General features: G+C 42.5%; 1 protein-coding gene across 1 annotated transcript; it reads left to right on the top strand.

Moving 5' to 3' along the window:
* Positions 1 to 1,119: 1,119 nt before the first annotated feature.
* On the top strand, positions 1,120 to 4,642 carry LOC147432420 (uncharacterized). Its single transcript, XM_086491581.1, has 3 exons — positions 1,120 to 1,519; positions 1,690 to 1,967; positions 2,792 to 4,642. Exons 1-3 carry the CDS (start codon positions 1,188 to 1,190, stop codon positions 3,961 to 3,963), a joined length of 1,782 nt encoding a protein of 593 aa, XP_086347707.1. The 5' UTR covers positions 1,120 to 1,187; the 3' UTR covers positions 3,964 to 4,642.
* Positions 4,643 to 11,541: the final 6,899 nt, after the last annotated feature.

The raw sequence follows: 11,541 nt of genomic DNA, 5'->3' as shown, positions 1-11,541 counted from the left end.
CAAGTAGCTGTTGTATGTCGAGATTGGTCTGAGACCTTCAAGCGCCTAGGTCGTCGAATTGGAGTTATTTCATGGAGTTCCAAACGTGGACGGTTGTGCAAGTTGCGGTGGATGACATGTGGGAGGCCTCTTGTTGCTTGGAAAATTTAAGCTCCATTATATATGTATAGATTTACTTTAAAATTATCTCGATCAAGAAAAAATGATTTGGCACTCTCTTTGACAAATGATTTGGCGTACTCGATCGGATGTGGTCCTCGGCCTGCAAGGGTGGGGAGTTGCCATCGAGGCACGTTTGTGTCCCGAGGGGGGATCACCGATTGCCTCACCCCTTGCATGTCCGACCCTCGTGCTTGCTTGCCTCCCTTATTTTTGGCCTCTGGGGCGACCTCCCTCCCTTCTCCCTTGCGAGAGGCAAAGGTGGTCACTGTTAGTTGTTCATGTGCAAGCAATGGTGTGATTTTGTCCCTTGAGGATTAGGGATATGCATCTGGTGGTGGCAGGGCTTGGTGCATGGTGGCAACCCCGTTTATCCAGGGTCGATGTGATGGTATCAGATCTATTTTGGTTCTACTGGATGGTGCATCCGGCTTTGGTCTTCCCTACTTTTGCTCCGTGGACAGATCCTGTGCAACATGATGCCGGTCTATGGTGGTTCATGGCACTGACTCGTTGGTTGGATCTAGTCGGCCTAGCTTGGTCCATTATTGCTCACTAGTTTAGAGTTTGATTGTGAGTACTCTTTTATAATTAAAAAAACATTCATTGAGACTTACTCTCCACAATCCTCATTCTCCCCTTAACTTAGCACGCCTTCGTGTCCTTCGTGTCTCGTCACCTTGTTTCCATACTCATGATTGTGAGGTCTTCTTCTTCTTCTTCTTTATCATTTTTTTTTTTCTTCCTCTCTCTCATCTCCTCCCTACATGTATTCAATTGTTGATGAAGACTTGACCTTAGAATTTTAAGGTCTCTGTAGATTGTTCTTACGTCTCTCTTTCTCTCTCCTCCCTTTTGTTTGAAAAAATGTTCTTTAAGTGTTGACTTTTAAGTATATATACGAGGTGTTCTTTGTGAAACGCACGCTTGTCTTGCTACCTGCAATGAAACAGGGGCATACTTGAAATAATGAAATGGGGGATACACAATAACGCTTTCAATATTGTTGCGTGCATAACTATTTACCGATGGAGGAGACCCTGATTCCCTCAGCTTCTCCCTTCGAGGACCTCCAGGCTTTGTTGGCCATCGTCTTCTCTGCAGTCACATATTTGATTGATTTCGCAAGCAACATTGCCACTGCCCATGAGTACCATCACATGGTGGAAGTCCACCCCTCTTGGATTGGCATCTTCATTGGGTTGCTCACAGTCATGGCCATCGCCCACATCACCAATGCTGTCATCTTTAAACTGGAGCTCAAGAAGGAAGACCAGCCATTGAAAGCAGCTTATCTGTTCCCATTGATGCAATTAAGCAGGCTTGTGCAGGCATTATGGAGGACTTGGTCTTGGAAAGGGTACTATTTCCAACCTTCTGGTCCTGCTACTTAAACCCCTCGCCCCCCCAATTCTTTTCCGGCACCACACACACACACACACACACACAGACAACCAACAGCAGCTGAATGAAATTCTGCAAAAGTCAAAGTCTTGCTTGCCCACTTTTCCTGCCATTGTTCTTTTTCAGGCTTGGCAACCTCAAAGCAGATGACCAGAATACTCTCTACAGCATTCTGTCTGTTTCCTTAGAGACAGGCCCGCAGCTCACATTACAATTTGTGGTGTTTGTCCTCTACTACAGGAAAACCCAGGGTCGGCCCCCAACGACTCTCCTGGTATCCATCTTGGCATCATTCCTCTCGGGGTCAGTTAATGGTGGATTAGCTGTCTTAGCGGTGTCATATGCCAAAACACAGAATATGCCGCCCAGTTGGTGGGTGAAGGTGGTGGGCTTCATCATATCAGGTGATTGCACGTCTTTTACTGCATGCATATTGTTCTTTCAATAGGAACGCGGTTGCCATACCAACGTAATTGGACAATGCGTGCCAAATTGCCAATAATGAGATACATAGCCCAATAACCCCAAACACTATAATATTCACAAGAAGTATGAGACAAATTCCCACTATAAGCCCACATTACAGATTGCGACAACATCATGATCTGCTGCAAGGCAGGGATCGCATGCCTAGCTAGTACAGTCGGGGCAGGAGAGGTGGCAGGCACTTCCTTGCCCCCAACCGCATGTGTCTCCTTCTGAGCAAGAGATCATGGTGTTAAGGCTATGGTCACGCGATATCAGTTATTTGAACAAATAACTAAGTGTTCAAATAACTAAGCCTCATTCTTGGTCACACCCAGAAAGGAGCATTAAATGAATAACTATGCTCACCCTTTGTAACTATGCCAGTTTTGGCATAGTTGTGAAGTTCAAGGCTTAATTGGGAGGATCAATGAATAACTAAGCCTTGCGTGACCATGCAAGAGGCTTAGTTATTCATTTAATGCTATGTCTAGGCATAGTTGGCATAGTTATCTATAACTGATAACTAAGCCTTGTGTGACCATAGCCTAAGCATCGGGAAAGATATGGACAAAAGAGCTCCTTTCTGACATGTTGCAGGGGGCAAGGGAGCTGGGGGCCAGCATTTGCCTGCCCCCAACGCACCTAGTTAGGCATGTGGACCCACCTGAGAAGGAGATCATGATGTTGAGCATAGGGAAATATATGGACAGAAGAGCTCCTCTCCGACGTGGGCTTACATAAGAGTGGCCTGATTTTGCAGGTGTCTTCACCACTTCCGCTCTTTTCTTGCAATGTTGGATATACACAGTGCAAATGCTTTGGGGATATAATAACGGATATCCCATCGCTGCATATGTAACCCTGGAGCTCAGCTTCTACTTCATTTTGTTCATGATCCTCTTAAGGAGGAGAGGACCCTCAGCATCCAATGCATTGACAACATATTGCAATGGGAAAAGGCTTCTTCACTGTGCTGCTCTGGGCTACCTAAGTGCCAAAATAGGACCCCTGCAACCTTTAACAAACGATTCAAGGGTTAAAGATGAACTGGGAAAGGCCGTCTATTGGTACCGTCTGCTACTTGTATCTTCTGCACATCTATGCTTGTACGCAGGAGTCTTTCTATTGAGTTTGGTTGGACCGCCACATTTGCGTTGGTCGAGTATGTGTCCTGCGTTTTTATCCATATCCACCCCAGATAAATTGAAGGGTTTTCCATGTAGGTGGTACATTCCTGCAATCATATTCGGAATACTGATGTACTCTTTTTCAATAGCATCTCACATTGTAATGGATAACTATGTTAACAAGACAGTAGCGAAGGAGGGTTATCCTGCTCTTAGCAGCAAAGAAGCTGGGCCAGAAGTAGAGTTGGGGAGTGCATCTCAGATTAATGGCAACAACACATCAATGCATAGAGAGTCACATAGTATGGAGAGCAAAGAAGCTGATCAGATTGATGGCATCAAAGAGTCATATCCTACAGATAAAGCCCATATCAAGGTCTATATTGATGATCATGGCAACGTAGAAGGCGTGGAGAATGACTGCATATGTAACGGTCCAGTCTTATCAACTAGCCCCGAAGCTGGAGAGGGAGAGTTGGAGGGTGCAGCTCAGATTGATGACAGCAACCCATCAATGCACACAGGGTCACACATCATAGAAAGGAAAGAAATTGGGCAAGCCGAGTTGCAGGGTACAGCTCCGATGGGTGTCATGAAAGAGGCAGAGACTAGGGATAAAGCCCATAAGGTCTATGTTGATGAAGATGACGGCAATGAGGACAAAGAAGGTGCAGAGAATGGTTGCCAATGTTGTTTACCAGTCTTGTCAACTACCCCTGAATGTGGGGACGGAGAGTTGGAGGGTGCAGCTCAGATTCATGACATTAACCTGTCGCTGCACATTACAAAGTCACATTATATTTAGATAGTGCAGCTGAGATTAACCCAACAATGCACACTATGCCACAAGAATTATTTAAAAAAATCCCTCGGTCATTCCCGCATTACATGTTGCAACAACACTGCCCTGTTCCCAACCGCATCTAGCTAGGCATGTGGTCCTTCCTTTGCAGCATATCATGATGCTTATCACTATAGGGAAAGATATGGAGAAAAGAGCTCCTTTCGGACATGGGAAAATGTCAGAAACTTCTTGTGGCAGAGTCACATAGTATAGATAATGGCTATTAAGGCTATCAGAACTGCATACTTGAAATGGAAGTTGATGAGAAATGCTGCTATTAATAAAACCTGCATGGCTGAAATGAAAGCTGATCATATTGCTACTGTTAATAACAACTATGTAAATCATCCACTCCTTGATGCATTTTTTCAACTGTTGATATTCTAATAGTGACATGGCTCAAATTGTCTTCACAGGTGTTTTTAACATGTTGGCAGAGATTAGGGAGCTACAGAGAAGAGATAGAAACGAGCGCCGCTATCTGGGTTGACAAAGAACAATAATGCAGGTGAAGATCGTGAGCAGGAGTTTGTCTGTCGAAGACAACTACAAGGCGAAGGCTACAAGGCAAGGGCCAACCAGCTCGGATATGTATGGACGACACCTACAGGACGTGAGGGCGAAGGGCGGTACCATGGGGGGATTTACCCGATAGCAACATAGATCAAGGCCGGTAGTCGACGAACGGCATGGGGATGGTGTTAGCTGTTGGATGGGGAGCCAACAACTAACACCATAGCCATCCAGCAGCTGGGCTGTGAGCATGGGTTTGAGAGCACTCGCTTGAGGAGGTGGTGATCGCAAGCCATCAGAGAGAGAGAGAGAGAGAGAGAGAGAGAGAGAGATCAGAGCGAGATGTGCAGGAGTTTCATGAGAGAGAGAGAGAATGTAGCTGCCTGAATCTCCCTCGGTACTCTTTACCAGCGCTGCTCAAAAAGAAACTCACACACACACGGGGTGTTGTCTCAATTTTCTCACTCTTGCCAGCAAGTGTTGCAGAGTCGGGTCCTGCAACTTCTGCAAGGCTGTAAGTGATCAGGGGCGCAGTTATGGCACCGCACCTTCAAGCTCTCTGGTCGAGCAGTCACGAGGAACTCCAGCAGCCAGCTACTCCCATCCCTGGTCATTCTCGCATTTATTTTGAGCGCCAAAAAGCATGTAATAGATTCCCAGTGTTAGTTAACTAGCGTTAGTTGGAGTGTTCGAAAAACATCATTTTATATAAAGTTCCCTTTTTTAATTTTGTAAAGAGGAACTTTGTAACATTTTTCTTGGTGAAACTTTTATGTGGAAAAAATATTTCTTCATCATTCTCATGAGAGAAAATTTAGTCCATCGTGTAATACACTTTAGGTAAAAAAAGTTATTACCTTTTGAGAATATATATTTATTCCATTTGGAAAAAAAAATATCCTTATGGTCATACATATTCTAACTAGAAATGTAATTTTTCAATATGAAAAATTTTTTCACTTTCCAAAACAGTTTTCTAAGTTAAAAAAACTTCATTTCCACATGGAAATGTACACAATTTTTTTTTTTCAAATGGAAATTTTTTGCCCTCCATTATGGAAATCAATGTAACCAAAAAATAGTTTATCATTTTTATGTAAAATATATGTTTTCTACATGGAAAGGTATGTTTTCTACATGGAAATGTACAATTTCCATATAGAAATATACGATATTATGTCATTTTTTGACACAAAAATTCTTTGCCTTGCATTTGGAAAAATTAGAGATATAAGACAATCTTAGCTTTTCACATGATAAAATAGGGTTTTCAAGAATGATCATATCACTCTATACTTTTCATGATCAATGTTTGCAGAGTGTCTTCCTATAAGTTTAATTTTTGAACATGGTATAGCCAACTTCAAAATGAGAATATTGTATCGTAGACCACATTTAACTCAAATAAAACTCGCTTATAAATCTTTTATTTTTCTTGTGCTAAAACTCTCTCTCTCTCTCTCTCTCTCTCTCTCTCTCTCTCACACACACACACACACAATATACAAATGAAAAAAGGTAGTTGAATAAGATCTTTCATTTGGATGTCTATATTGTGTTTGACATAATCTTGACAATTGTGGTATTTAATTTTAACTCTAACATATGGTTTTCCTTCTCAACGTTTCATCACATCTTTAAAATTCTTATTGAGTTGCAAAGAGAAATAATCTTGTTAGTGTTGCTCATTGCATAGAAAGATCTATATGCATTATTGAAAAATGTAAATTTAAAAGTCATAAACTGTCAAGTCTCCTTTTCTTTCTGAACATCAATTTATGTTTCTCATGGACTTAGCATAATATAGACTTTTTGCATCTACTAATATAAGCAATGCGATTATGTCAAGAAAAAGACCTAGTTGTCAGGACAAGGGCAAGGCCGGGCTAGGTAGTTTGGAAAGGGAGTCCAACTAGGGCAAAGGGCTAGAAGCCATGCTATATAGTGGGTGGTTGGGAGGTGGACTCCTAGGTTCTAGTTCCCCTTGTCTAACATTAGTATCAAGAGCAAGGTGTTGGGCTATATATAGTGTCTTTATATATAGCACCCTGGTCCCCTCTATATAAACTCATCTCGTGTAGTCATTGGGCACACTTTTGGGATTGCATATGATGGTGTTACCTCTCTCTCTTCTCGTCTACCTGTGCTCTCTCCCTCGAGTTCAACATGGTATCAGAGCTATGGAGAGCATAGACATGAAAGCTATGGAGAGCATAGACATGAAAGATAAGTTTGCTCGTGATTTTATTTTCTTAAGCTGATCAAAGAATCTTTGTTTTTGTGTTTCTTTCTTTTTGTGTTAACGTCAACATGAGAGAAACATAATCGGCGATTTGGGAACCGCAAGACTCACATGAAACACAATCCATGGAAACTTGTTTATGGCTAATCAAAGAGGCTAGTAGCTTTCGGTTTTGGATAGCGCAGCCATATCGCACGTATTTTTGGGTTCTACAAAGCACAACAATATTGTAGGAATACCCTTATGGGTGGCACCAGGAGGCAGTGGATAGCACCTGTCTCTTCAACTGATTATGTGATACAGTTACAGGAATTGTGTGTGTCGATGAGACAACATCAACTTCTGTACTAGATTGGGCTTGGCCGCATGTGGGTGGAGGAAGTTACACCTAAGTCGGCTGCTAATTTTGAGCACTAAATACTGCTTTTCGTGCATGCGTGCTACTGTCATCAAATTTCCATGGCCTCCTGAGTAAGCTCGCAGACCTAAAGCAGGATTCGTGTGTGTGGCTACGTGCTGTATGCACACAAAAGCTTCTCACATTGATATTATTAGCACCTCGTGTGTGTGGCTACGTGTTGTATGCACACAAAAGCTTCTCTTAGTGATATAATTAGCACCCCACGCCATGCTTCTTTTACTGATATAATTAGCAGCATTAAACGCTGTAAGTCATACAGAGGTGATGGTGTAACTCTAGGGATTTACTGTGAGTAGGATTTTAGAGTGCCAAGCGTCCATTTTATTTTTACAATGCTAGGTATTATTACCGTTGTACTGCTACTTCGGGCTCACCTATGCAAAACTTCATAGCAGCAATGCTTAGTGACGGCAGCAACTATAGTGATATCTTGCACAGGCCGACTAAAATTAGGTAGCAAAAAGCAGCGTTGACTGCTTGTAATTACCTCTCTAGGCTTTCCTCTTTGGGCTTTCTGCTACCGCGGGTTCCTTTGACTTGGGAGATGATAGCTCCCTTCCTGTCTCTCATGGCCTTTGTAAAACACTGTAGCCGCCATGGCCGTCGATCACATCAGGTGCGCTCTTTCCTATAAGGTTGCAGAATTTGCGTGTTCTCAACCCATGTGCACACACACGAATTTTCAACGTGATGGCACAAAGAGAGGAAATTAGTTGCCCTTGGGACTTTGACACCACTGAGTGGGGTGTCTCACATTGCAGCTGGCAGCAACACGTCAGGGAACAGGCTATTTTTACCTTGTCTAAATTAATGATCATGCTATTAATTTAAGAAGAAATCACATATTTTAAGAGTAAAGAGCATGCATGACCAGTTTTATTACATTTTGCCCAGAAGTGGTCCATTACATTTTCCATCATAGAACAGACCTCTGTTAAGGCTTCTCCTTTGGGCTTCTAGGTATATCTTGATAGTGATCATCTCACTATTTTCTCCTATGGGCATAGCGGTTGCCGCATCTTTCCTATATGGCTTCAGGGTTGTGAGGCGCTCAATGTTCATCACTTCCGTGTATCAATAGGACTCGATCTCCATACCTTTTCGTCACTTCTATGTGAAAATTTAAAAAGTCATGCTTATGTTATAAATTTGCTTCCGTCACTTCTATGTCAAAATTGTAAAAGTGATGTTTATGTTATTTTATCGTCGATTTCTTATGGATTGTTATTAGTGATTACAGGTCTCTATTTGTTATCATCCATTGCCATGGTTCGTGATGATGCAAGGTGATATTACGTGATGCGTCTTTATTTTCTTCATCCATGGCTATGGTTTCTGATAATGCAAGGTGATGTTAAAATTATGCGTCTGCATCCTCTCTATTCATGGCTATGGTTCGTGAAGCCATGATTTTTATTTCGTCCACTTTGATACTTATCACAGATTTTGTCGTCTATATTAGCATCTCATTTTGTAATTGACTTTTGATGATCAAATAAGAAATTTAAAAGAGCGTCTTTGATGCCATGGCACGTGACACCATGATGATTATATAAAAAGAGTGTCTTTGATGCCATGGAGAGTTCCATGATGCCATGGTACATGACACCATGATGATCACGTAAAAAGAGCGTCTTTGATGCCATGGTATGTGATATCATGATGATTACATAATTTGAATTCGTTTGGGCCCCATCACATTTATTTTATGTCGACATTGTATATGTGTGTGTATATGTGATTTGCATCAACATTACATTTGTTTCTATGTCGTCTCCAGAGCGGCGTCGCGAACCGTCTCCAAGGACAATGTGATGTGGTTATTTCTAACCTTCATGTTTTGATATGTTTCTTGAGTTGATGTTGTTTACAAAATTTAAATCACATCAAGCAGTATGTACGGGGGCTCAAGGATATTGAAGTTGCTCTACCAAAGAATTTGCAGTAGCTCGATCGTCTATATCTTGGATTATAAGAAGACCCTTGAAAGGGCACATTGTAAAATAGGAGTGATGTAGCTCCTTTGGAAATTGTAAATGTATATTTAAAATATTTTAATATAACGGTGGGTATATATAGAGCTGTGGGTTTTTCCCTTGAGCCCCCAAGGGTTTTTTGATCCACAGTTAGGGACCTTCATTTGAGTGGGGGTGTTGAGCTATATATAGTGTCTCTATATATAGCACCCTGGTCCCCTCTATATAAACTCATCTTGTGTAGTCATTGGGCACACTTTGGGGATTTCATATGATGGTGTCACCTCTCTCTCTTCTCGTCTACCTGCGCTCTCTCCCTCGAGTTCAATACAAGGTTCCTTTTTTAGGAAGGCACAGCCGTGGAGGAGGAGAGCCACACAATTCTTGCATGTCTTTTTGCTTGTTGGGGTCAAGAGGGTGTGGAGCTCACCCCCTGTGAGGAGGACGACAAGCCCGAAGGCGTGGGCAAGAAGCCTTGCAAGTAGAAGCCGCCTGTCGACGACCTACACCAAACTACGTCCTTGCGGGCTCTACAGCATCGTGCCGGCGTGAGGAACAATTCTCATGCCTAGCAGGCGGGGACAACCATCATACGAGGTGGGGGGATCTTTGCTCAACCCCCCGTGCTGTGAGCGGGCTTCCATAGCTGGTGAAGCAAGGAAAACATTTCACACCCGACGGGCGCCCAACCCCATTGGGGGTTGGTGGCCAAGTTTTTTTTCTATAACTACGGCACAGTACCCACAGTGGGGTACCCCCCCCCCCCCCCCCCTCCCTCTTGTGAAGCTTCGGCGAAGCTCAGAATCCCGACACGGTCGGCAAGTACATCCACCACACACATTCTCTGCGTATTATCGATTGAAAATCAAAAATTAAATAAAGCATCGCAAGGGGAGTTCAAAGTGACATTTCTCAAAATCGATTACGGTCAACCGCAATTCTACCCATAATCGATTTGGCTACAAGGGATTAAGGAATTCCCTACACGGCAGACATTTCAAATCGATCTCCAGTTGGATAATATCGACTTCGACGAGATTAATTAGCAAGGCTAATTAAACTTTGCAAGTGCTCTCAATCTCAGGTATTTTTTATGACTATTCCTTTCACTGCACTGTGTCGCCATGGATTCAAATATCAATATGACTATTGATTTTGAGCAAAGTACGGCTGATCCTGCCAATGATGGCCCTTTGGCCGGATGCTTTAAAGGAGAGTGCCCGTGACACTACGGCAGGTGGTGACACTTATGAATTGCTCGACATTCAAGAATTTCGTGCACTTCAAACACTCATATCAGTTATGGAAGTAAATTTTAAATCTTTAAATGAAAATGTCACTAAATTATCCACATTAGTGATTCAATTAATGCAACAGCAGTCCAGGGTCTTGCTGACACGCACATGCATGAGCACGTTGCTACACAGGGGCAAGGCATTTCTAATCAAGGAGAAGGTCCAAATGCTGATACTTTGCACACTCTCAGTGCAAAAGAGGTTGGATGAGTTGTTGAAAAACACCAAACCACAGACTTTTAAGGGATAAGACCGAGATCGCAATAAAGATGCAGTGAATATCTTCTCAACAAGTGGGATGGAATTCACACCTTACGGCGTACTCCGGACGTAGTCAGAGCACTGAAAATGAGCCTAACTCTAGAAGGCAAGGCCTACAAATGGTGGATGTCTCTCAAGGAGAAGAATATCATACCACAAAGTTGGGCAGCTTTTGAAACTATGTTTCTCGAAGAATTTTTTCCTACAAATGAGGCCGATCGGAATTGGACGGATTGAGACACGTGATCCATGCACCAATATCCATCATTACTTGAATATATATCTCACTGTCGGGATGTTATCCTCAAGTTGGAAGGATTAGATAACTTTCAGCAAGTACTGGGATTTATACGTGGTCTGACACCAGAGGTTAAGAAGCACATCAAGACCCAAGACCCTAAAACACTGGAGGAAGCCATAGTGAAAGCACATATTCACACAGATCCAAATAAAAAGAAAGCACATAATACTCATGTGTTTGCAAATACATAGGGTAATACACGCAGACAGTATGGGCACAATAAAAGGAAATTTATAGTAGCCAATTCAGAAGCATCTAAAAAAATCAAGGGGTCCAGAGGTCCTCTCTCTCCTGAAGACTTTGATAAAGCTAAGAAAGAGAAATTATGTTTTCAATGTTTAGGAAGTGGTCATGGCAAAAATGATTGTCCCAAGGGGAGATCTGCTACTCATGGAAAGGAGAAAGCAATGCACATGGTGCAACTACTGCCTCTTAATTCTTCCTCACGATTCTTGTTGGCAGGTCAACCTTTCAACAACAATTCCACAAAGATTCTCTAAAGATTCCATATGAAGATGTTGATGAAGTGA

Source organism: Adiantum capillus-veneris, chromosome 20 (genome assembly GCF_014529385.1).
Source record: "Adiantum capillus-veneris isolate H3 chromosome 20, ASM1452938v2, whole genome shotgun sequence".
Classification (NCBI taxonomy): domain Eukaryota; kingdom Viridiplantae; phylum Streptophyta; class Polypodiopsida; order Polypodiales; family Pteridaceae; genus Adiantum; species Adiantum capillus-veneris.
Note: the sequence above shows the minus strand (reverse complement) of the source record. Positions and strands in the feature narration are given on the sequence as shown.

Coding starts and splice junctions, on each gene's coding strand:
- LOC147432420 (XM_086491581.1), top strand. CDS start 1,188: ATGGAGGAGACCCTGATTCCCTCAGCTTCTCCCTTCGAGGACCTCCAG. Junction 1,520..1,689: donor AGGACTTGGTCTTGGAAAGG/GTACTATTTCCA, acceptor GTTCTTTTTCAG/GCTTGGCAACCTCAAAGCAG. Junction 1,968..2,791: donor GGTGGGCTTCATCATATCAG/GTGATTGCACGT, acceptor CTGATTTTGCAG/GTGTCTTCACCACTTCCGCT.